Source organism: Halichoeres trimaculatus, unplaced genomic scaffold, assembly GCF_033239565.1.
Source record: "Halichoeres trimaculatus isolate MK-OKI-2021-1 unplaced genomic scaffold, fHalTri1.1 fHalTri1_scaffold_10, whole genome shotgun sequence".
Classification (NCBI taxonomy): Eukaryota; Metazoa; Chordata; class Actinopteri; order Labriformes; family Labridae; genus Halichoeres; species Halichoeres trimaculatus.
This window is the reverse complement of record NW_027437187.1, coordinates 33,166,903-33,191,503: the sequence shown is the minus strand read 5'-3', so window position 1 is coordinate 33,191,503 and position 24,601 is coordinate 33,166,903. Positions and strand designations below refer to the sequence as shown.

At 39.7% G+C, this 24,601-nt stretch overlaps 1 protein-coding gene across 2 annotated transcripts in view; it reads right to left on the bottom strand.

Moving 5' to 3' along the window:
• The window catches only part of cadps2 (Ca++-dependent secretion activator 2), a 263,694-nt gene that overhangs the window by 117,072 nt on the left and 122,021 nt on the right, over positions 1-24,601 (bottom strand). For both annotated transcript variants that reach the window (XM_074677121.1, XM_074677122.1), the window contains exons 4-7: positions 12,343-12,423; positions 8,727-8,960; positions 8,520-8,641; positions 2,772-2,883 (exon numbers count right to left, since the gene is read on the bottom strand). In XM_074677121.1, coding sequence (XP_074533222.1) covers positions 2,772-2,883; positions 8,520-8,641; positions 8,727-8,960; positions 12,343-12,423 — 549 coding nt within the window. The remainder of the gene's footprint in view (positions 1-2,771; positions 2,884-8,519; positions 8,642-8,726; positions 8,961-12,342; positions 12,424-24,601) is intronic.

The window sequence follows — 24,601 nt, the reverse complement described above, 5'->3', positions numbered from 1 at the left end:
ACTTTGGAGAAGTTTTGTTTGAGAAAGTGACTCAAAGAAACCTGCTCTCTCTGTCTTCAAGAGGCAGTTGCTGAAAATCACCGACTGTTTTCAGGAACAACTTTGTTTGAAAAATTAAACAACAAAGTTAAGCTGTGTCAAAGATTTACTCCTGGCCAGCAGCCGGTGGCCATGGAGCTGGTCCAGGGGAAGGAGAGGCTGACACACTGCTTGTTGTTGGGTTTAAAAGCATTCAGTCAGACCAAGGTTTGCAGTTTATTAATCTCAAGGTGCCACAGCCTGGAGCAAACACTGTTTTATCGTCTGAGTTATCCAGTGTTTGGGCGTTACAGCCAAAGAAGAGGTGTAGAAAAGTCCAACGGAGCTGCAAAAAACACTATTGAATCATGATAATGGACAGTGTACCACTGAGGAGATCAAATCCTTTCCTTGCTTCCCTTCAGCTCCACCCTCTCCTCCAAACACACTCACTTCTGGCTCTAAAAAAGAGTTAATGGCAGCCAGAAACTGGACTTGAGCTGCATTTGTGCAGTCCAGAAACCAATGTCTGAAATCTCAGCAAATTCAGTCAGTCTTAAAATATGTAAAAGGAAGTCTTATTAGACCAGGGGTCTGCAAACTCTACCATCGTAGGAGCCATCAGCCTCAGCTCACCTGGATTAAAGTCTTTCAGGAGCCACAGAATCTACTTTATCTTCACATTAAGACAAAATGTGTACAAAATTCAACACAAAGTTAAATCTAGTGAATAATTATCTAATCAAAATATTTTTTGTTTTCAGAGAATGAAACGTGGTGTTTTTTTTCTATCTTTAATACATTTGCAGATATTTATTTAAAAAAAATGCAATGTCAAAAATGTCATAAATTTGCAAAATTTATGAAGTTTCAAAAATTATGAACTTTAAAACATTTGCATTAAAAAAACATTTTTTCAGAAAAGTTCAAAAATTTGAAAAGGTTATAAAATGGAACTTAAATAATAAGCAATATTTTGCAAAAATTAAAAAAACATTGACATTTGCAAAATATTCATAAAAACATATTTTTCTCAAATTGAAAAAAAGTCAAAAATTGAAATTCAAAAACTTTGCAAAAATTCTGAAAAAAATGAGCAAAATCTACAAAATATTTTAAATGTAAAACTGGAAAAAAAAAGAAAGAAAGAAAAGTTGAAGTTTAATAAATTTCCAAAAATCATTTTCAAAACTTTTTTTTTTTTCTATTTTAAATTATTAAATCTACAAGGAGCCACTACAAAGGAGTCAAAGGCATCCAGAGCGGCAGTCTGCAAATTCTTGTTTTAGACCTTATATGAGCCACATTTGCCTGAAAAAATGGTTTATTTCCAAGTTATTCAAAGACTAAAATGACACCTGATCGGCTTATGTAGAACTTAAAATGAGATAAAAGAAAGTAAACAAATACATTGTGAGTTCATCTTATTTGAAAAGGAATGACTCAACAGTTCAAGACTATCAGTTTCCAGCAGAGGAGGTCATTGGAAGCAGGTCCACCAGTGCTGAAAAGTGCTACACCTCTGCATAGAAACTGCACATTGCTGAACACGATAGAAGACTTTGCTTGGGAACAAAAAATTATTATTATTATTTTTTTCTCCCTGGGAGCTGAAAAACAGACTTTATGACCTTGGTGTGACCTATATTTCTGACTTTGTGGTATTTGCTGGTTTAACTTCAAACTTTTTAGCCCTTTATTGCCAAATGTATCATATTTGACAAAAGAGTTTCAAAGACCTCGATTGCACTAACATGATAGTTTCCTTAAAAAACCCGTTGCACATTTTTTCACAAATGTGCTCTACCCCTTGAGGTTTATCATTCCACTACAGGCAGCTGATTTTGTATTTTGACCTTTTTCTGGATGGCTCTGAAAAAAAATCATCCAAACACTTGTTGGAAATCATTGTCAATTTCAAGAAGTTTTGGTAAGAATAACACCTAAAATGTTACTTGTTTTGTAAAATAAGTATTTCCTGCATTGAAAGAATGTAAATTTACAAATAAATTTACTAAAGAAGTTGCCAAAACTGCCCAATGTGTCAAATATGCTATAAAAATTGAATAATAAAAATTAAATAATACAAGATTTAATGTAGCATTTATTTTATTTTGTTAAAAGGCTTAATAAACATCTCGATTCCACAAAATTAAAATATTCTGGCAATTTTTTGTAAGGGTCAGGTTTTACATACAGCACTCTTTTTTGCCATATGTGTTAAACTAGGTGTTGAAATAGCATTTAGTAACTTGTGCACACAAAATAATAAAATTGAGACCGGATTCAAAGCCTCTTTCTAGCCTGGATCTTAAATTTTTAACCCTATAATGCTTGACAAAATCTAATGAATGCCCATGATGTGATTTTTATTTTTGTTTAGCTTGATAAAACTGGAAGTTTATCAAAGCATGTATGAATGAGGTTAGTAAAAACTGAATAAATCCTGTGTTAAGCTTGTTTTAGTTCCTTGTATTTGTTCTCTAATCTGCAGTGCTGTGTATTTTTAATCATTAGGATTTGATGCAGGTTGGCTGCACATGCTTAAAGTTGCATGAAGCTGCATTAAAGTGAGCTTAGGAGTAAGATCACACAAGGGGTGATTACACATGAGGTTTAGTGCTGTTAAATGAGTCTGAATAATCATGGAAATTAATATTTCAACAGCATCCACTGATGAATATGTTAGAGCATTTAAAGCAGATGTGTTTGTGTTTATTAGTGAATGATCTGAAGTGTGTTATGAGACTCACTCGGCCCAGCTCCTTGTCCTCCAGAGCCAGGACTCCGGTACTCTCTGTGAACAGCTTCACTTTGACTGAGGGCAGAGGATGAGTCGTGGTGAAGTCCCCCTGAGTCCCCCACCTGAAAGACACAAAGATCCTCTAATGAGACGGACGGTTTCCATCACATGCTGCCCATCAGTGTCAGCTGTTATCAACAACAGCTTAATGTTCATCCTACAGGAGCTTCAAAAGGAGCAGAGAGATGCCTGCAGTGTCATGAAACACTCAGAGAATCCTCTTATCACACACCGCTTTGTCTTCGCTGCCATTATGAGTGTCTGTGTTTGTGTGCGGTGCTGAGATGACAAGTGACCCTCCACTTGTTGAGGGCGAGAAGCAACGCCAAGCTACATCTATGGTTTCTCACAGTTTCCAAGGCAACATGTGCGGAAAGGTGTGTTTATTTCACTCACTCACACACACACAAACAACTTAATCTCAGACATGAGAATAAGACAGACTGATACAAACACTGACTTCCTTATCTATTGACTCAGCTGTTATTGTGACTGGCAGAAATCTCAAATCGAATCTGCACCCACAGGGGGTTGAATTTCAGCCAGAGAAGTGCTGTAGTTTCAGTTTGCTGATCACTCAGTTCCTCACTCAGTCATGTATCAGCAAGCACCAGGGGTCTGCAGGGGAAACAGGCAGTATAGAGAGCAAAAGCAGGCAGAACACATGTGATGGTAAAAATGATAATAAAAATAAAAGTAACACAGAAATTCAGAAAATCAAACACAATTACAGGTTCACCTGTTGTGTCTACTTAAAACAAAGGTCTCAACCTGCGGCTCTAGAGCCTCATGTGGCTCTTTGACTCCTTTGCAGTGGCTCCTTGTAGCTTTAAAAATATTATGATAAAGATGTATAAACCAACAAAACAGACAAATCTGGAAGAAAAAAAGATTGTGATTCTATGCGAATGGATTCATTTAACTGCCATCATAACTACTTAATACATGTCTGATATGTCCCAAGGCATAAGCAAAGAACAAAAATTAAGTTGCCATATTATTGATTAATTCATCAGTTCAAGTTTTCTTTGACAAATTGTAAAGGTTTGCAAATTTTTGATTATTTTTGCAAGTTTTTGAAATGTTTGCAAAATGTTGAAGATTACACACGTTACTAAATTTCTTCAAATATATATATATAAAAAAAACAATATGACATTTCCAAATTTGGGAAACTGTAACAATGTTTTGAATTTTCTTTTTTTTAATTTGAAATCTTGACACATTTTTTTAAATATTTGCAAATTGTTGGAGTTTGTAATTTTTTTTTTAGAAATTTCTTGTAATTTTTGAAAAAAATAACATTTGCAGAAAATTAAAGAAAAAGAACAGTTCAAAATTTATTTAGTTTTTCAAAATTTTGCATTTTTTTTGCAAGTTTTAAAAATTTCAAAATTCTTCAAAATTCTTCAAAATTGTTACAAATTTCATAATTTTATAGGTATTTGAAAATTTTGAAACTTGGCACATTTTTTAAATATTTGCAAGTGTTTTGAGTTTGTAAAAAGAAATAAATTTTTTTGTAATTTTTGAAAAACATTTGCAGATTTGGGAAATAAAAAAGAATGAATATTTTGAATTTTTTTTGTTTTTTAATTTTGCATTTTTTTTTTAAAAATAACAATTTTTAAAATATTTTTTGCAAGTTTTTAAAATTTCAAAATTCTTCAAAACTGTTACAAATGTTAAATTTTAAAGGTATTTTTCAACTTTGAAAATATTCAAAATATTGCAAGATGTGCAAATATTTTGATTTATTTCTTTAAATGTCTTGTTAAATTAATTTAAAAAACAAATAGGAAATATAATCTACATCTACAGTTCTATCAATTCAAAACAAAATTCTTGTTGAGATTGTTTTTCACCTGATTTTAACTGTTCAGAATTTTATTCACTTGGTAGTGTTTATTGTGATGATTAAGATTTGTTTTTGGGTGGCTCAGGAATGACTTTAATCCTACGTGAGTTGAGGCAAAATGGTTCCTATGAAAGAAAAGGTTGCAGACTCCAGGCTTTAACCATTAAATTAGCCCTTTTCTTTGCGGTACCTGGTGTAAAACACTTCCTGTTCCATTGTTTACAATCCTGTTCCATTGTTTACAATCTAAACCCTGAAGCAATCCTGACCACGTTAAACCCCAAACCCACCTCGGTTTCCACTCCACAGTCTGAAAGAAGATGAATTAGCTGTGAGTGTTGAGCCCTGCAGCAGTGAGGGAAACACTTTAATGTCCAGTTATGTGGAAAATAAAATAACATTTTTCCCTCCTCTGCTGATTTACAGTCCCTGCATGTTGTGCCTGACATCCCATAATAATTCAGGTTACCCTAATGACGAGGTTCTCAGTGATTAAAGAGCGGTTACGCTACAACTGCAGGACTCATCAGAGCGAATGGACGACGGTGTAATCACAGCTAATCATGTTGTCTGTGTAATTATAGTTAACTACTTTGTCATTAAGTGTACGGTGTGTGTCACTGAGGATGAAGGGTGCCGGCTAATTACAGTGAAGGTTACAGGAGCTGTGGTGGAGTCGGCACACAGTGGAGGATTCCCGGTGACCAGGGGAGTCCAGGTGACGGTGGGCTCGTCTAATTGGCTCTGTTTGGTGGCTGAAAGAGGAGGACGACTTTACGGCGAAAGAAAGACTCAACCAACAGCTGGAGCCTGTGAAAGGGCAGCCTGATTAAAGAAGAGACCCCCTGCTGTCTGATTGGGTGTTCAGGGACCACCAAATGTTAAAAACAGACATTATGACGCCATCACTTCATACAGATGTCAAATTAACCAGGATGTCTCTGTATGGGTGAGTCAGTTTTGATTTTTGTCCCTCAGGAAATTCAGAAGTGTGACATCTGAGGGACAGAATTTTCTACGTTGACGATCCTGCAGAAGTCACATCTCTGGAAAACAGAGTCTACATCCCAGAAAAAAATGACACTGATTCCAACTAAGGGTGTCACTGCAATAAACACTAAACAATCGGCTCTATACATGTGTCAGTATCTGTGTCTGCCTCAACCCCCCTCCTCTGCCTGGATGTTGATGTTTTGGTTGTTTTAGAAAGTTTCTGGAGTGAAAAGTAGGCAAGGCTGCATCAGCCAATCACAGCGCACCCTGTGTGCAGGTGACTTTGAGTGATGATGATGGAGTGAGTGGAAGAAGCTAATCAAAGCAGTTACAGGGGTGGAAAAGTCCTATCTGGATTTTATGTTAAACCATTTTAAATCCTGATTTATTTTTTTCTAATTTTTCCCCTCAAATTTAAGTCATTCATTTTAGCCTTTTTTTATAAATTTGGTTGGAAAAAAGTTGAGATGTCAGATCCCCTGATGAAATCTTAAAAACTGACTCACATGTGACGTGCATTTTTGTGGAAATACGGCTCCTGATATAGTCTGAAGCAATCATCATCATCATCATTAGTTAGCTTTTTCACTTGGTCTGGAGTTAAAACAGCAAACTAAAACTTGGCAAAAGTCTGAAATATCAACGATTCACCCCAAAAATCTTAAAGAAACGAATCGAGATATAAGCATAGCATCCCAGCCCTAGCAGCTGTTATAGTGGACGGAGCACAGAAGAAGGGAAACACAGCTAAAGTGAAATGAAACGCTTAACAGATAAAGCATTTTCATAAACGAGGGTGAAGTTTGGCTTGGCGCAAGTTATCTTTCTGCTAACCAGGTATGTGTCAGATACAGTGGCGATTGCTCTAAGACAGCAAGGGAAGCTCAGTTTCCCCTAAAATGTCCCTATAAAAGTGGTGATATGTACTGGTGTGTGTTTTCATTGCTTCATTGACTAAATCTGCGCTAGAACTCCTTCATCTTTTGTTCAGAATCAGCTCCTATCACAGGTAACTGGCTCCACCTCCTTCTCATTCATCCCCGCAGCGTCTCAGCGCTTTAACAAAGACGGACACTGAGCGTCTTCTGACTTCAGCGGGGAAGCGTAGAGTGGGTTGTTCCACTGTGGAAACTGGACGGTCATTGGATAAACTCTGGGCTTTGTCCCGCCATCAGACGCTCAGCGTCTCTGGGGGTCTATGAGGCAGTGGGCTGGCCTGGACGCTGGGCTTCTGCATGATGATTGGATGATCTGCCTGAGGCTGAATCCCTGTTTGATTGACAGTGAAATGAGCCAGTCAGCGATCTTGAAGTATAACCCTCCACCGGAGCATCTTCTGAGTCATTACTTTGTGTGGTTAATTTGCTAGTCATGGACACCAAACTGGTTTTGTCTTCAGTGATTTTTTTACTATTTTTTCTCCTGTGTTTGTCTGGAGATCCTACATGTAAAAATGGCTGCATTGTTTACATGTGAAATCAGCTGTTAGCAGCCTGTAGCATGTCAATGCTAACTGGTGCAAGGCCAGATGTTTCCCACAAAGTGAGGAGAAGGAGGTGAGGACGACGTGCTGGTTCTCAGGTGTGAGCTAAGAAGTGACGACATGGACCTGTCCTTCCATCCATCGTTGTTGGGAACGTAAGATCTATCTGCAATAAGATGGACGAGCTAGCCGTGCTAACCCAGCAACAGGGGGAATACCAGAAGGCAGAGTAGCATTATGCTATTCACAGACATGGCTAGAGGAGCTGTCATTGTCTATTTTCTAATAGAGCTTTTTGCACTTTCTATACACTTTCTTACTTTTGTTTTCTTGATTGCTGCTGCAACTCCTCCTGAATTTCCCCACGGGCATAAATAAAGTATTTTCTATTCTATTCTATTCTATAAAAAATGACACAGCTATTTTGCGTTGAACAAAGCAAACCAAGGTTGATCAGTTGTTTCTCTGATGGTTCAGTGGTGGTAACTTTCTGTCTCTGTCCCAGGTTGAGTCTCTGATTGGCTGTAAACCCATGGAGAGCTGCAGACATACAGACGCTGTAAACTCAGGTTTTCCTGCAGAAACTGGTGTGTGTGTGTGTGTGTGTGTGTGTGTGTGTGTGTGTGTGTGTGTGTGTGTGTGTGTGTGTGTGTGTGTATTTATCTTGTGTGTCAGCTGAAGGGAGACTGACTCCTATCACTGTTACATAACATCCCCCGTCCTCTCCCTGCATCAGCCTTGACTGGAGAATAAGAAACCTGGCTCCAGGCAGGTCTGAGGAAGCTGAGGGTCAGTCCTCCTGTTACATAAAAAGTGGAGTTTTCAGTTTTCGATCCAGAGAGTGCCGTTTGAATTTCAAAGCCGTGGGTCTGCAGTGATTCAGTGTCAGGTAAGTGTGTTAACAAGGCTTTTCAGCAAGGTCTGTGTGTTCATTTCACCTCCAGAAACTCGGACAGTAATCTGATCAGGAAGGAGGGAGGCTCAGGACACGAAGAGTCTCAGACACAGAGTTTGAGCTCTCAACTCAGACCAAGTCACAGAGTATTCTCGAGGTAGCAAAGATTGCTTCTGTTTTTTGTTTTCTTTTTTACTTAAAACTTGCAAATTGCGAAGTGTGTAACATTTCACATCAGATCAGGAAACTTCACTGCTATGTCCACACATGACCAAAGGACGATGATTCGAAGGTGTTTCAGTCATCTCCAGAGCTGCCTGTTTCTCATTCCTCCACACTTGGAATCATGTTCAGCTCATTGACCTTCACTCCACAGAGCTGAGTGTGTGTGCAGACTGACAGCACAATGACGGCTTCATGTTTTGAAGAAGAAGAAGAGTTTTATTGTGTGTGTTTCTGAGACACTCACTGAGGTCTGGAGGCTTCAGCCTGGTCTGTCTGCAGCTTCTCTCCTCCCTCCACCTCCATGGTGCAGTAAACGATGCGGTTTGGAGCCACAGACTTCAGACCCTGGACCTCCATGATCACAATCTGAGAAAACAAGACAGGGGAGGATGAGACACAGGTGTCACTGGATGCTCTGCTACGTATGTGTGTGATGGAGGTGGCTGCAAACCTCGAGAGTAAACGACAGCACGACGTCAGACTTGGACAGGATGTCTCCTTCGTCTCCCATATCCAGAAATGAGTTGTTCATTGTGGAGCGTTTGAGCTTCTGTTTGAAGTCCGGGCCTCCTTTAGACACCGGCAGACTCTCCAGGTTGGCCATGAGCAGGTTAACAGACGATCGCAGCTCCTCCACGTAAAGAGGCTCCATGTCTGCAGAGACGAACTTTGGGTATCTCCTCTCCTGCAGGGGAAAACATGCTCTCATCAACACATGGGTTTACTTTACGCTTCATGCACCTTTTTAAACCATCTTAAGTCCACTAACAGTGGAAAGAAACAACATACATTTTCCAACCTTGGCCAGATTTTAGGCCTGAAAAACTTAAAGAGGGAGTTCTTTTCTAATGCTTAGCACAAAATATAGCACAAGATCTTCATGAGTCTTGATGAAATTCTGAGGTCATTGCATAAGAGTTCCCTGATTGGCCTCAAATGCAAAAGTCTGCCCATGGCTCCGCCCCTAGCTGGCTGGCCAATCAGGAAGAGGGGGGTTTGTGAGGCAGGGAGCCTTAAAGTGATACTCCGGGATGGAACAAGTTGGGTCCTATCACAAGGTTTAGGGCAGAAATTACCCCTACAGCAGCGTTTTTGTGCAGCAGAAGCCCAGGGCGCTTGCACCAAACACCCCCTCCCTGCTCCTCTGCAGGTTTCCTCTGCACTCAGACGGGGCCATTTTTTACTTGACCAAAAACACAAATAAACAGACTCCCACTGAAAAAATCTGATATGGGTCTGCATTCACGCTTTATTTAGAGAATTTTCAGCGCGTTACTTTCACACAAAAACACCGCTAAATAAGGCTCTAGTTCTCATCGTGTTGTAAAACGGCGCTACCTCCGCTGCAGAGCCACAGCTGGCTACGAGGCGCTCGCCGCTTAGTGTACCAGTCTGCGCGCGGCGTGCCAGATATAAACAAACGCAGGTAGTCTACCAGGACGAAGAGTATTCTGTTGGAGATAATGGTGCGTTTTTGTGCTTACCTGGGATGCAAAAACAAACACCTCCTGAACACCATACAAGTTTCACCGTATACCATCGATAAACCGGGATTTTTCCGTGACTCAGTCATTTCTGCTAGTTGATTCGCGACCAGATTCCACTCGTAACAGCAGTAGCTCTCTGGCTTGGTTTGCATTGTCTTGCAGTTGTTGCATCTGCACCACCAGGTAGACTGGACTCGTTCTTCTTCTTGGTGTGTTGTTTCAGTTGCTGGTTGCTCTCTTTATGTACGTTCAGTTCCTTTTACTAAAAGTTCCTCTTCGGTGTACTCCGGTTCATAGAGGTATCCACTTGATTGCAAAGTGAACGGCAGGTCGTCCTCGCTATCATAATCACTCATCTTTACGTTGTTATTGCATAATTCGTCCTGGCAGACAACCTGCGTTTCTTTATATCTGGCATGCCGCGCGCGGACTGATACACCAAGCGGCGAGCGCCTCGTAGCCAGCTGTGGCTCTGCAGCGGAGGTAGCGCCGTTTTACGAGAAGATGAGAACTTGAGCCTTATTTAGTGGTGTTTTTGTGTGAAAGTAATGCGCTGAAAATTCTCTAAATAAAGCGTGAATGCAGACCTATATCAGATTTTTTCGGTGGGAGTCCGTTTATTTGTGTTTTTGGTCAAGTCAAATATGGCCCCGTCTGAGTGCAGAGGAAACCGTCTGACGAGCAGGGAGGGGGTGTTTGGTGTGTGCGCCCTGGGCTTCTGCTGCACAAAAACACTGCTGTAGGGGTAATTTCTGCCCTAAACCTTGTGATAGGACCCAACTTGTTCCATCCCGGAGTATCACTTAAAAGAGACAGCAGCTGGGGCAAAGCATTACAGACCAAGGATGAAATAAGGGTTTTCTAAAGCACCAGTGAGAGGAAAAAAGGGGTTTTCTTGAGCTGTAAACCATGTAAAGATACTGTGGGGGTCCAGAAAGAGAATAAAGACTAAAAAAGATCCACACATAACCCCCTCTTTAAACAAGTCCTTATCAAAATATATTCTAGCATCTTATCTATTTTGTACAGATAAATGTTGTACCAGGTAAGTGGCTACAAGGTTTTAGTCTAAATGCTAAGCTAAACTAACTTGTTGTAGCTTAATTTATTGCCATGATAACAGTTTCTCTCTCAAGAAGGATTACAACCTTGGGATTTAAAAGCGTGAAAAAACAACAACAATACCCCTCTTTAAAGTTCGCAGCCACACAAGATGCAAAACACACAAAAAGGTGTTTTTCTTCACATTAACAAAGTCACTCTCTCAGTCAACACACTCTGCTCACTTTTCAAGGAGCGTTTTTTCAAACGATGAAACAAAACTGAAAAGCTCACAGCCTTCAGACTCGATCTTTTTCTCTAACACTCCAGAGTCAGAGGAGGCCTTGAGGAAGGTCCCTGGTATTTCAAATCTCTGGCCTCATCTTAACACTTTTCAGAGTCTTCATTCCTTGAAGGCAGAACATTTTGCTCCTGATTGAATATTGTTCATCACAACATTTGGTGTTTAAGATGCACTGTTGATGTCTTTGATGTCATCTAAAACTGGCTGTCTTCATCTGTGTGATAAATATTCTGGTGTTTAATGCAGAGAGGTGTTTGGATATCCAACCAGGAGGTGGATGCTCAGAGCATGTTGGGTACACAGTGAGGTGAATCATGAATCATCATGTCATAATCATGCATTTTAAATAAGTAAATGAATCAATGAAACACTCTTCAGCCCCAGTCGACTGATCTTAACCACAGCAGAGATATCTGGTGTCAACAGATGGTACGAAGAAAAGCGACACACACAGGAGCACAATGTAAACCATTTTCCCTTCCAGAAACAGACCAGTGTGACTTATACTCTGGGTTTAATGGGACTGTAAGTGTTTGTGTTTCAGGCGTCTGGCTCAAACTGTTCTCCAAAGCGTCTGATGACGTTGCAGAGAGGATCTCCACAGAGACAGACATTTTTGTTAAAGGCAGAAACAAACGTTACATAAGTTTTTTTTTCAATGCAATCAGACTTCATTGATGGAGAAAGAAACAGAAGGTTTGAATTGATGTTTGAATTAAAAGAGAGCCTTTAAATCTATGAGTCATTAACATCCTAAAGTGTCTAAAACTACAGCCTCAAGTTTTACCTGCAAGAATGAGTCTGAAGTATGACACAGTTTTCAGGCTGCAAGGCGTTTTAAGATGTAAGCTTTGTTAAGTTTTTATTTTTATTGCTTCTCTGAATATCCTAAAAATATGGTAGAGGATCAGGGCTACTGAAAAAAAAACATTTTTTTTTCATTGTTTTTTTTTTCTGAGAAAAAATAAATCAGAATTGTGACTTTTAAATTGTAAAACAAAAAAAAAATAAAAAATAAATAATAATAATAAAAAAAAATTTCAGTGGCCCTTATCATCTTCCGTATAATAATCATTTCTTACAAAAAATGAAGCAAAAACTCCAACAATCAAGAACTTCTTCCAATAAACTGCTGGAAAAAAAACATTTGTCCATCTCATGGAAAAATCCACCTAAAAAAAATCTGATAAATTGTATTTTATAGTTTTAGTATTGCTCAAAAATGTGTTTCTCACCCTGGAAATCTTCTCGGCCAGCTGCAACCTCCCGTCCAGCTCTCTGCGGATCTGAGCCGCCTGCTCGTCCACGTTGTCCAACTGTTAAAAAACAAAAGAACAAGTTATTAGTCAGCTGAGGATTCACTAAAGACCTCAAATTGTTAATAAAAGACCCAGAAGAAGTTGTTAATCAAGTTTAAAGTGTATGAGGAAGTTTACTCGTTTTTTAATGATGTATTCAGAGCTGAGGTGGAAATACACGAAGGTGATTATCCAATCAGGAGAGAGGATCTGTGAGTAGAGGTTTATCCACCTCATCACGTAAAGCTTCTCAATGAATTATGAGACAGAAATGCTTAAAGTTTCAGGCTGTTTGAATATTTAACCTGCAGTTCCCCTGGTGACCACTAGATGCTGCTCTACAAAACATCAACAAGACACATCTACCTTAATTTAAACCCACAGTTTCAAATCTTGGTGTGAAGTTTGACAGTGACTTTAAATTGGATCAACACATAAATTCAGCTGTTTGATCCAGTTTTTATCACCTCAGGCTGTATCCAAGATTAAACTGGTTTTATCTTTTAACGACTTTGAACGAATGATTCATGCTTTTACTTCTACACTGTTGGACAACTGTTTTGCTCTCTACCAAGGTGTGAATCGGACCTTGTGCGCCTCAGTACATCTCTTACCTTTTAAAAGTCTACACTCCCTCGCGGTCCCTGAGGTCTGCTCATCACCTTTACCTTGTGGTCCCAAAAACCTGTTAAAGGCTCGAGGTGATTGAGTCTTTTGGGTGGTGGCTCCCAAATTATGGAAAGATCTGCCACTCAAAATAAAAACATCCCCCACTCTAAGGACTTTTAAATCGCGTCTTAAAACTCATTTTTATTCTTTGGCTTTTAACTCAGTGATCTCTTTTGTTGTATGTCTTTATGGTCTTAACACCTTTGTTTTCATGGCTCTTATTGGTTTCTATGTGTTATTTTAATTTATTTATTTGTTTTGTTGGAGTTCTTATTGATTTTCATTGTGCTTGAAACTTGATTGCTTTTAAAATGTGCTATATAAATAAAGTAGATTGGACTGAAAGCATTCACTGCCATGAAGTAAACAGGAAAACCCGGAACTTCTGTCTCTTTTGCGCAAATTATGGGATGACTTTTTGATTGCCGTGGTCATTTTCACAGACAAGAGGTGTAAGCTTCACTTTCATGTTGAGTCAGGATCGAGTCACACTTGCATACATACTCTTTCCAAAGCAGACTTCTGCGTGCACATACAAGCCTGAGATAACTTCATTTCACAGATTTCCTGGGATGCAAAGTGAACTTCGCTATAAGCAAATTGCTTCAGGCGACTTCACTCGAGGTAATTTTCCAGAGCCAGCAACGAGTTTATACAAATCTCTTGAATGTTTAGAAACTTCAGAGTTGGAAAAGTTTTCAAACCCGAGGCTGAAGCGTCCACAAAAAAATGGAGGTCTTTGTCTCCCTTTATTGAAACGGGTACCATTTCAACAGTCAGACATTGGGTGTTTCATGGCACCTTTGCGTGAACATTTCCTCCCCTAAAAAGGAAGTTGTTGTTTTCTGTTCAATATTTGTTTAATGCTGCTGTTTCCCCTGTTTCTCTTTGTGTCTGCTGAAATCAAGGAGCAGAGTTTGAAATACACATTTTCATTTGGTTTCATCATCCTTTGGGTTTTTGTTTTGTTTTGCTTTCCATCGCATGATCCAGAGATGAAACCCACCAATCGATCAATATCCTGTGTCTGACTCTGATTTAATCTCCTGAAAAAGCTCCATCACTTTTGACCTCTACATATTTCAAAAGCTTAAAAAGACTTTCTCCTGACCAGGCTCTAAATTTATGATTCATTTCTTCATGTGAAGTGAGAAATGTTGGAATCTGGTGTTCAGCGTTTGAGCTTCCAGATCTGAGCAGTTTGAGGGCTTCCCTCTCGGCGGCGATCATTGAGTCGTCTGTTTAACTCGTCATCAGCGGCTCTCAGAGCAGATGAAAGCTGACTGAAAATTGAACAAGGTTTGCTTACTTAGCAGAAAACAGCGGCCCATCTCAGCACTCTGCGATGAGCAGAGGCGTCTAAATGACAATCAGAGATAAAACGGCTCCGATGGAAGCCGTGGCCTGGAGCCAAGCAGACGAGTGGAACCTTCAGCGCTGATAACAGAGAGGAAAGATAAGCTGTTTAATTTGACTCTGTGCCAAACCGGGTCCCAGAGAATCAGCTCAAAAACCTGCAGCCAGTGTCTCATTTACAGAGTACACACTTCCTTTAGTCACACTCAAAGTTATCAGAGCTGCAGGGAAAACACCGAGCAGAGGACTAAAAACTCAGGGGCCTGAACAAAGACTCTCTGGTTCCTGTTCTGGGCTGATCTGATCTCTGCTGGAGAACCACAGCTCCTTTTTCAGCTGGAAATAACCAATGCTGTTTCCAAACTAACTCAAACAACAGGCTTTTTATAAGAAAGAGAATAAATCTCTGAGTCTGCAGATAGGGATGCACGATATTGGATTTTTGCCGATATCCGATATGCCGATATATCGGAACCCCTTTTGGCCGATATTGTTTGTTATTTTCACTGTAAAGAAAGCTAAGTCTATCCTGTACTGGAATGTATATGTTACTCTTATTGTGACGGTCTTATTTGTTTAAGAAACACACATAAAACAAGACAAAAAAACATTTGATTTTACCATAAATAAGAAATGTATTATTTTTTCAAACTCAAGACATTCAGTATTGAAATACAGAAAAATAATTTCTTTAGATCACATGAACTTTAAATGTACAATGCATTTTTAAACATAATCAAGTTGCATTTGATTATTTTAGAGCTATTGTAACAACCTGGGGACAGACACAGAGCTCTGCATTGCAAATAAATGAAGTTCTACATTTTATTTAAGGAGCTTATTTTTCAGATGGAAAATAAAAATAATGCTAACTGAATAGCACATTATCGGCTGTGCATATCGGCAGAAATTTTCATATCTGCCGATACCGATAAACAGGTTTTTAAGCTTTTATCTGCCGATACCGATATTGTGCCGATGATATCGTGCATCCCTATCTGCAGAGTTTCCTGTGCAGGTTGGAATCAAGGAAAACTAAATTAACCAAGTTTGTAGCTAAGATATTTTTGTCATTGTTTTAAAACAGACAGTGCTGCCCGGTTTTTACTGGTAAAATACCAAAGACTAAAATCTTATACTGTGACTCTTTTGAGAAGAATGGGCCTAGCATTTATTCCCATTTCTCATTTTTTTTCTCATGGTTTGAGCAAAACTAAATGGAAGAGAAATCCAAACACAGACTCAAAAAAAGGTCCAACAAACCATAAAAACAATGTCCAAAGTACGAGGGATGCAAGATATATCAATATAAATATCGGTATTGGCCAATGCTGGTCTTTTTTTTTTTTAACATATCAGTATCGGACGATACTTACTCATTAGATGTCGGCATTCCCAGAGCATCTTGAATGATCTTATAAGACAAAAATAATCTTGTTTTCTCTGACTATGTAAACACCAAAACTACCTAAGAATAGTGGACTCTCTTCTTTTATGTCTCTTCCTATTTTTGATCCAAAAACAGACATAACGTTTCTTTCAATGTTATTTTGGGCACTCGATCCTTTAACCTTCTCCATGGTGGTCTTTTCTCATGATTGCGCCACTCTTTCCCTCTGAACTACCTCAACACATCATCTCAGATTGTTTTATTGTTTTTTTTGTTTGGTTTTTTTTTTTTTATACCAATATCGATATTGGTAAACAGGGATTGACATTTACACCCACCAAATACGGCTGGACTCCAGCTGTGGTGGGTAACACCGTCACTCCTACTAGCCCTTTTGGCAGGTTGAATTATTTAATTGTAGTTTTCTGAAACAGCATCTGAAATACTAAACCCAATGCAGTATAAGACTACGACACTACAACTCCCATGAGCACTGCCTGCACACAGGGTTTGCTCATTGGTCCATTCGCGAAGTCTTCTGCTGGCAGGCGCCCAGACGCACTCATACTCAGCCTCCGGCTCGGACACCGTGACAGCTCCTGGTGTTTAGCGCCTGATAACGTTGTTTAAACGTTCACTCGCGTCTTATTTGCTCTCTATTGTAAACAGATTCCAGGGTTTAAGTCACAAACTAGCATCAAAACTCCCAAAACTTCCCCATTCTTTTTTAGATTACTTTGAAACAGGTACAGTTGATCTGTGGCAAAATTAGGAGCCATTTATGCCTCAATCCAAACACAAATACTTGTTTGGACGGCTGGGAGCACTCCTTGGAAGAGTAGTTCTTTTCACTTGCACTCCAGTGTTAGCTTAATGGAAATAAACTACAAAATTGCGGCACATAGGACAAATGATATTTTATTTTCCTGATTGGTTCCTGCTCTTGTCTGCTCCCGTTAACTTTTCATTCTGTACCGTCCCAATCCCATGATTAATAATAAAATTGACTCCTACGTTTGAGAACCAAACCAAGTTTTCTGGCAAACACGAAATCAGAGTTTTCCCAAAATCTTCACTTAGGCCGTAGTTTTTAGAAAACATCGTGTTTAGGGGTGTAAAACTTCATTTTTGTGTGGATGACAGACCTAACGTTTAAAATAAATGTGATTTCCCAAATACCTGGCAACGTGTGGACATGGCCTTGGCCAGAGTTTATACACACAATGTTAGCAGACACAGGTGAGACATATATGGTACAATGGCTACAGCCACAAAACAAGACAGAAAATACTGTAGATGTAGGACACGTCTGAAAATAGACACAAAGAGAACATGAGACATGACACAAAAGGCAAAGATCAGTAAGATAAGAGCCAAGAAAACAAACAAGGAAGAAAGAAAAACAACCCCATGACACTTTTCAGTTTGAAGTACATCTAAAAACAGTCAGAAGGAGCCGCTTTGCTCCTTTCAGATGGTTCATTTATCCTCAATGAGTGAATGACTGAATGGATGGATCTGGCTCTCAGATGTTGATGGTGATGAATCAGTCTTTGAGAAACTCTTCGTCTGGTCTTGATGTATTTGTGCTGTGTCAGTCATCAGTCTACTGCTGCTCGATCTTACTTTGCATTCTCGTTTGCATCTCCTGCTAATTACATTCAAATCTAATTAAGTGTTCTGAGATAACGGAGCTCACAGCCGGTCCACGTTAATCAAACTGTGAGGAGGACGAGTCGGTCTGCGGAGTTACACAAAGAGGTTTACAAACAGGATCACAAAGAGGAGCAGCGTCATGGCCAGACTCACAGGAGACCACTGGAAGACAGATTTAGGGCCAAATGGCGTCATCATCCGTGATTCATGAGAGGATTCTTCAAAATGAAATACTGACACACCCCGTTAGGCTGCACACACACACACATCAGAAAACGTCACGGCTTTGTTTCCATGACTTCTTTCTGACATGTTTGTTCACAGCTTCAGCATTTCTATGACAACCGTCTGTCACATGACGCCGTTACAGAGAGGAATCCAGAGGTGATGGTGTGAAAGACCTTAACATGTGATGAGCTGAAACAGACGTGTTTTTCTGATCTATACTGAACAATAACAGCAGACTGCGCCAGTGCTTTGCCTCACAGACTGGATTTAAAGTGAGCTTTGGGGACAAATGAATGCAGCACTAGAAATTGCTCTTTTACTGGAGAGGTTTTCATAAAAGTGGAGGCATCAGTGGATTGTGTTGGTCGTTAAATACATCTCTTTTGTCCTTGATCTGAGTGATTTTAGAGTTAACACTCTGATTCAGCAAACAGCTCTCTAATGACTCTCACTGGACAAAAAACACCATCATCATACCGATCACCCACAGAGACTGATGTTTCCAGCTCCACAGACTGTCAAACAGTTTAATGGTGCCATTGTGATCTGGCTCCCACTTTTAGTTTTGTTTGAAAAATTAGGCTCCCATATGAGACGGGCTGATACTTGCGTTATGAACAGTTCATTATGCTGGTTCGTTGTTGTCTTAAAGTTGGACACGATCCGATGTTGTTAGGCCAAGGATGATAGTTAGCATCAGGCTAGCGTAAACACACGGAGTGCAGCAGGTAAGCCCCATGAGCTCATCAGAAGTAACTCAGGTTAAAAAAATAAGGGGGAAAAAATTTGATTGTAAAGAAAAACGCAATATTTTAGCTTCAAACTGAATAAGCAAGGTGAGCCCATCAACACAGACGAGCCAGTGTGCAGCAACAAAAAAAGGCAACGCAACAAACTTGCATGCCCACCTAAAACTGACTGTTTAAAGTTTTGGATGAAGCTTATAAGGCTGATGAAGCCTCAAAAATAATGATAATGGATAATTTGATCTCAAAACAATATTGTCAATAATATTTTTTATCCTCAAAAAATGTGGAACAATATATGGTTATCGGCCCAGGCCTTGTGTTGACATGGTTTGTTTTATTCTGAAAGTCACCAGATGTATTGATGTGGTTTCAGAGCCTGACTTCCTGTCTCACTCAATCCGCTCCGTGTAACTTGATGTGGCGTTGCTCTAGCATCTGGAACAAATAGATGGCTTGAGTATCTGATGTGGAGGACTCTGGCATATTGAAACTGGGATGCAGCTGGAAGTTAGAGTGGAGCCGATGTGAGTTGACACACTGACTGTGTTCCACTATTCTGAGTGCATAAGCAATGGGTTCACACTGACAGTATGGAAAAATGCAGTGCACTTTGGACTCATGGCTGGAACACTCAAAACAGTCAAAAAGTTAAGTTTAAACACTAAAATTCACCCTCAACAGTCCCTATATTAACTACATAGAGGAAGGGGCAGGAACAGTTGTTGATGAATGTAATCAAAGGGGCTGTGAGGAGTTTCTGAGTAATATTAAAAAAGTCTCCCTTCTATATATGCCTGATTGTAATTCACACTTTAAAATGGGATTATCGGCACCAATATTAAGGTTAGAGGTTATTTTAAATTGCTAACTTTTAGCTTCCTGAGCAGGTCGAGCAGGACTGGATTGATTTAAGACACGTCTTGGTCTCTCTTTGTGCTAATGTTGATTCCAACCGACAGTGATTGGTAGATGACTGGCAGGACATGACCAGGATTCACTGACGTTACACATTACAGACATGTCTTAGAGCACCAGGCTGCTAGCTGTGCTAAATATAAACGGCTACTAAACTACTTACAAACTGACAGTTTACTTGTTGTCACATTAGCATACAGATACGTCGAAGCACCAGGCAGCCGATAGCGCTACATATAGCCAGCTGCCACGTTTCGAACCGTAGCGCTACGTAACTGTACTGACATATACCTTACCTCGAGGTGTTGTATCCAGTAAAAAGTTGTCTTGAGCAAAGACAATTTGTTTCGATCCAATCTCCATTTAATTCCAAAACAAACACACACCTGGCTGGAACTAATTTACGACAGTGTGCGTGAGACTCGGAGCCACAAGGTGGCGACAGAGTCCCATTAAAACAGATCCTCCTCATAACATCTTTTATGAATAACAGAAGAAGACCTGTGAACAGCTTTAAAATGCGGTCGCAATTTCCGTTAAGTGCAAAGTCGTAGTGTTTGATCACAGATAACACTGCCGTGTAAGATTTGAGACACAGCTGTTGACTCAAGAGAAACGGATTGAGCATGAAATGAAGTCAGGCGCTGAAACTACATTAAAACACCTGGTGACTTTCAAAATAAAATACACTGATGACACCAGAACCTGTTTAGTTTTACAACAACAAACTGACTTAATGAGCAGAGCCACGAGTCAACAAGTTTGAGGATTTACAGACCAACATTTATAACAAGAAGAGTGGGCACCCCTCGGCCAAAAAGCAACAAAACAGAGACAGATCTGGCATGATCTTGCCTCAATACTCAGACAGTAGACTGGTTACTATCAATCTTCTTTCATCTGCTTTAGATTTGTAAAAATGGGACAATTGTGGCTGAGTTGATGTAAGAATGTAGCAGTAACTTTTTCTTAAAATTCCCCAAAAGCAGGTGACAAGATGAACAAAAGCATCAGAGGCTGAAAAAAGAGACTCACCTCTGTGTTTACACACGTTCATATAAATTTAAAATCTGTCATGTCAGTGTTGGTCTCTGTTGCTTCATCTGTCATCACGTCGTAAACATCACACTGCAGCTTTCACAGCGTGCTTTTGGTGTCATGTCTGCCCACTCCCTGCCTCCTGACTCACCGCCCCCCAGACTCCTCACAGGGAAGACGTCACGCTGCCAGAAGAGGCAGCCTGTGGAAAATTCAGGGGCAGAGCGAGCATGTGTGAAAGAGGCTATTTCAATCCTTTGTCTTTGACTCCAAACCCGAGCTCCCCGCTGTGCAGAAACACAGCTGATCACAGACTTTTAATCTGAAAGAGTGACAGAGTAAAGACACAATTACACCCTGTCACGCCGAATCGGAGCATGAAAACCACGAGACATGGAGGTTTGTTTTAAAAAAGAAGAGTCTGATATAAAAATAAAACAGCAGAGAAAGAAGCTCAGAGGCAGGAGGGAGCTTTTCAGATGGCTCTGCAGAGGTTTGTGTCATGGCTGCCGGTAATTCATTAGAGCTTGATCTACCTGCGTCTGAGAGCTAATCAGAGGCGACAGACAGACAGCAGGAATCAATGGAGGCGTCCGCAGCAGACTGTAAACTCCTGTGAACACATCCAGGGAAGAAGGAGCCAGAGGAGGAGTGCATCACATGTGAGTCTGAGGTGTGATTAGCAAAACCCAGAACTTTAAAACGATCCTGAAAGTTTATTCCAGGTCAGCTCACGTTGAATTAAAGCCTCTATTTATACATTTTTACCATCATCACGACTCTGCAGAGCCTGGCGCTTTAATTAAACATCTGCCCCGTGGTCCATGTTTGAGTTATGTTTGCATTCACACTCAGAGGGCGGTCAAAGCGGCAGCAAACTTTCCAAATGAAGAAATAAAGACGCTCATACGGCTGCATGATACATGAATAAATAATAAAGAGCTGTGTGAGCTGAAAAAGCTGAGACAAACTGCTCATAAAGGCTTCAGATGCTTAAACTCTTAATATCCGTTTGCTACTATTAGCATCTTTATTTGAGGCGTAACTCAGGAAGTTAAGAAAAAACACGCTCTGAGATTTAACTCGCACTGCATTGATCGATAAAACCGCATTTTTACTGGACGATACTGCACATTTCACACACACAGGCTGTTTCCTCTGGGACCTGCTGTTCTCAACAGCTGGACTCTCCCTCCCTCCACATCTGTTTGTCCTCCTCTGCTCTATTTTTACCTCCATCACAGAGGTAGAGGTGCTCACCAGGCCTCACCTGTCTGTCAAGTGCACAAACAAAACCATGGTAGGTCTCCAAACGTCTACTGGCTTTACACATTCTGCAGAAAATCAACAACTCTTACACTGACATCTCTGAAGTAATAGATTTATCATGATGTGAGAACGTGAGAGTTAAAAAAACACATAAGAGGACACAAGACTAGATTAAAGTTATGAAATTGAGCAAAAAAGACAAAAACTGTGCATAAGAAAGAAGAAATCAGAAACATTTAGGGCTAAAAATGTAGTTTTCCAGTCAAAATAGTTAAAGTATGAAAAACAATCCTGATAAAATCCAGATCTTGATCCCGCCATAGAAACATCCTGACACATTATGCCCATATCGCCCCCTAATGGAGAACACTTTCCTTGGTGAGAAGCAGAGTTTGCTGATGTTTACACAGCACAAAACACTGTAGAAAACTGAGCACTGATCATGTGGTATCAAGAGACACCTGAGTGATTTCATCAGTCTGTGATGATGGCACAAGAATGTTTGACGCCACCTAGTGACGAGAAATTACTGAAGGAAAAAGTTAACAAATAGAGCATCTTATATTACTTTTACATGCTAATTTTCACTGGTGGCACAATCAGGTGCTCAGCCACGCTGGAGACCAGACAGTCAAATAGCACAACTTCTGGTATCTTCAATCCCTCCACCAGCAGGACCTTCCATTCACGAGGAGGAAGTGAAAACAAAGTCAGTCCTAGATTAGACCAAGGCCAGCTGGGAGGGGCACGAGACTGGAGCTTGGTGGCAGATCTTAAACCAAATGAAGTCTGCCGACCTACGCTTCCGGCCCCACCCGAAAAAACGTTAGACAACACTGGCTTTAGACCTGCAGGCTTTGCACCTGCAGGCTTTACACCTGCAGGCTTTTGCGTGATGGGATTTTTGAAGAGAAAGATTGAGAATATGTTGGTCATCAAGTGTGAAATAGATGGGGTTTTTAGTTTTCCCTACTTTTTTAGTGATTATGGCGTCCATTTTTTTGCAGGAAAAACTGAGCAAGATGATAAATGAAACCAAAACAATAAGCTAAAAGAAGCTAAAACTGTTCTGGTTCATAGATTGTTTTGTTGATTTTTCCTTCAGTGACTAAATGTCTGAACATCAAGATTGGTTAATGTTTCTTAATGAAATATGACTTAAATTCATTTACCATCTATGTTTAATGTAATCACATTTGGGAATCAACAAGAAGAAGCCAGATTTATATGTGGAAACTAGAATCTGTACCTAAACCAGCCAACTGCACATTAGACATCTGTTGGACGTGCAAACCAAGTCTGTATAGCGTCTGTTGTCCTGGACCAATTCTAGACTGGGGGTGCACCAATCACAATTTTCTGGTCGATCACTGATCACCAATCTTTGAAAAGCCTGACCTACCGATACCGATTTGGGCCAATACTGATTTTTATTTTTTATAACTGACAGCATAAACCTTTAATGTTCCAATCTTATTTTACTGAAAATCATTGAACAATACCTGTAAACCATAAAATCTTCATGTATTAACTTAAACAACTAGAGCTGTCATTTTAACACGTTAATTAGATTAATTAATTACACCCCATATTAATGCGTTATAAAAATTAACGCAGATTAATCTGGATCCCAAACCCTCGGGGCGTTCAAAGACACACTTATTTTTAAATGTCTGGCATTTACAAAACGTGTGTCCTATTTGGAAAAAGAGGTGTTCTCGTCAGATTTTCACATTTCCGACGGTCCCTGAAGTTTCACACGTGAAAAAAACGGAGGGAGGGAAGCGAGAGTGATTTGTGACTGCCTTCCACATCGCGTTTATTCGCACGTCCTTTTTGAAAATCTGCAGAAAATCAACCGTTTGCTCTAGCTCAATTCTGTAAAAAACAGATAATTCTACACTCTTTACTGCATTAAACAAGCCATGAATGATCGATATTTGTCCTGTATTTAAATCTGAAGAATTCTTTGAAAATTTGCTTCCATCTTCCTTGTGTCATGTTTCAGCTTGGGGCTGCTCTGCACCAATGAGCAACAGTTTGTGTGTTCAGAGCATGTTAAACTGAGAATACTTCACTTTTCTTTGATCCAAGACTTGAATAAAGTGTTTTTTGTACATAGTTCCTCACAGTTTTTAGCCTTTAGCCCTAGTTCTCCTGACCTCATAGAAGTATAGAACTTCATATTGCAGTGAAAATTGAGTCCACATTGAGTAAAAGCAAAAATCGTCCTAAAAATCAAATCAGCTTATCTTAGGTGCAGGACTGTGTAGATTTTGTAAAGATAGAACCATAAAACTTTTTTTCATGTGTTCCTATTGCATCATGGTACCTAAAAATGTGTTGTAAATATTCCCACCTTATTTTTAAATGTTTTTTTTATGTCTTTTAATGTAATTTTAATGTCCTGGAATTCAAATTCTTTATTTTGGGACCTTAAGCAGATATGAGATTAAAATGCGATTAATTAGATTAATTAATTACAAATCCTGTAATTAATTAGATTAATTTTTTTATTGCCTGACAGCACTATAAACAACCAATCAAATGTCTTAAGTTTCAGGTCTCAAAGCAAAAGGCAACAATGGCTGGCTGTCAGACCTTCCTGGAGGTACATAAGATCAGTTTCATATGTAAGGATGGGCCGATCATAGATCCAAGATCCCCTAAAATCAAGGAAATCTGCACCGATCAGTGCATGTCTATTTTAGATGTCTACACAATGTTTAAATTAGGTCCACTATTTGGACGTCTAACCATGACCCCCCCTGGGCACCAAAAAGCAGTTCAACATTTAAACATCAGCTTTTGGGATGTCAAGTGGATGTCCGAGCAGGAGTGAGTGGGTGAGCACACTGTGCACAAGACATTTAACGCCATTTTGGATATTTAATTTTTGTCTCCTGACAGTGCAGACTGTTCCTCC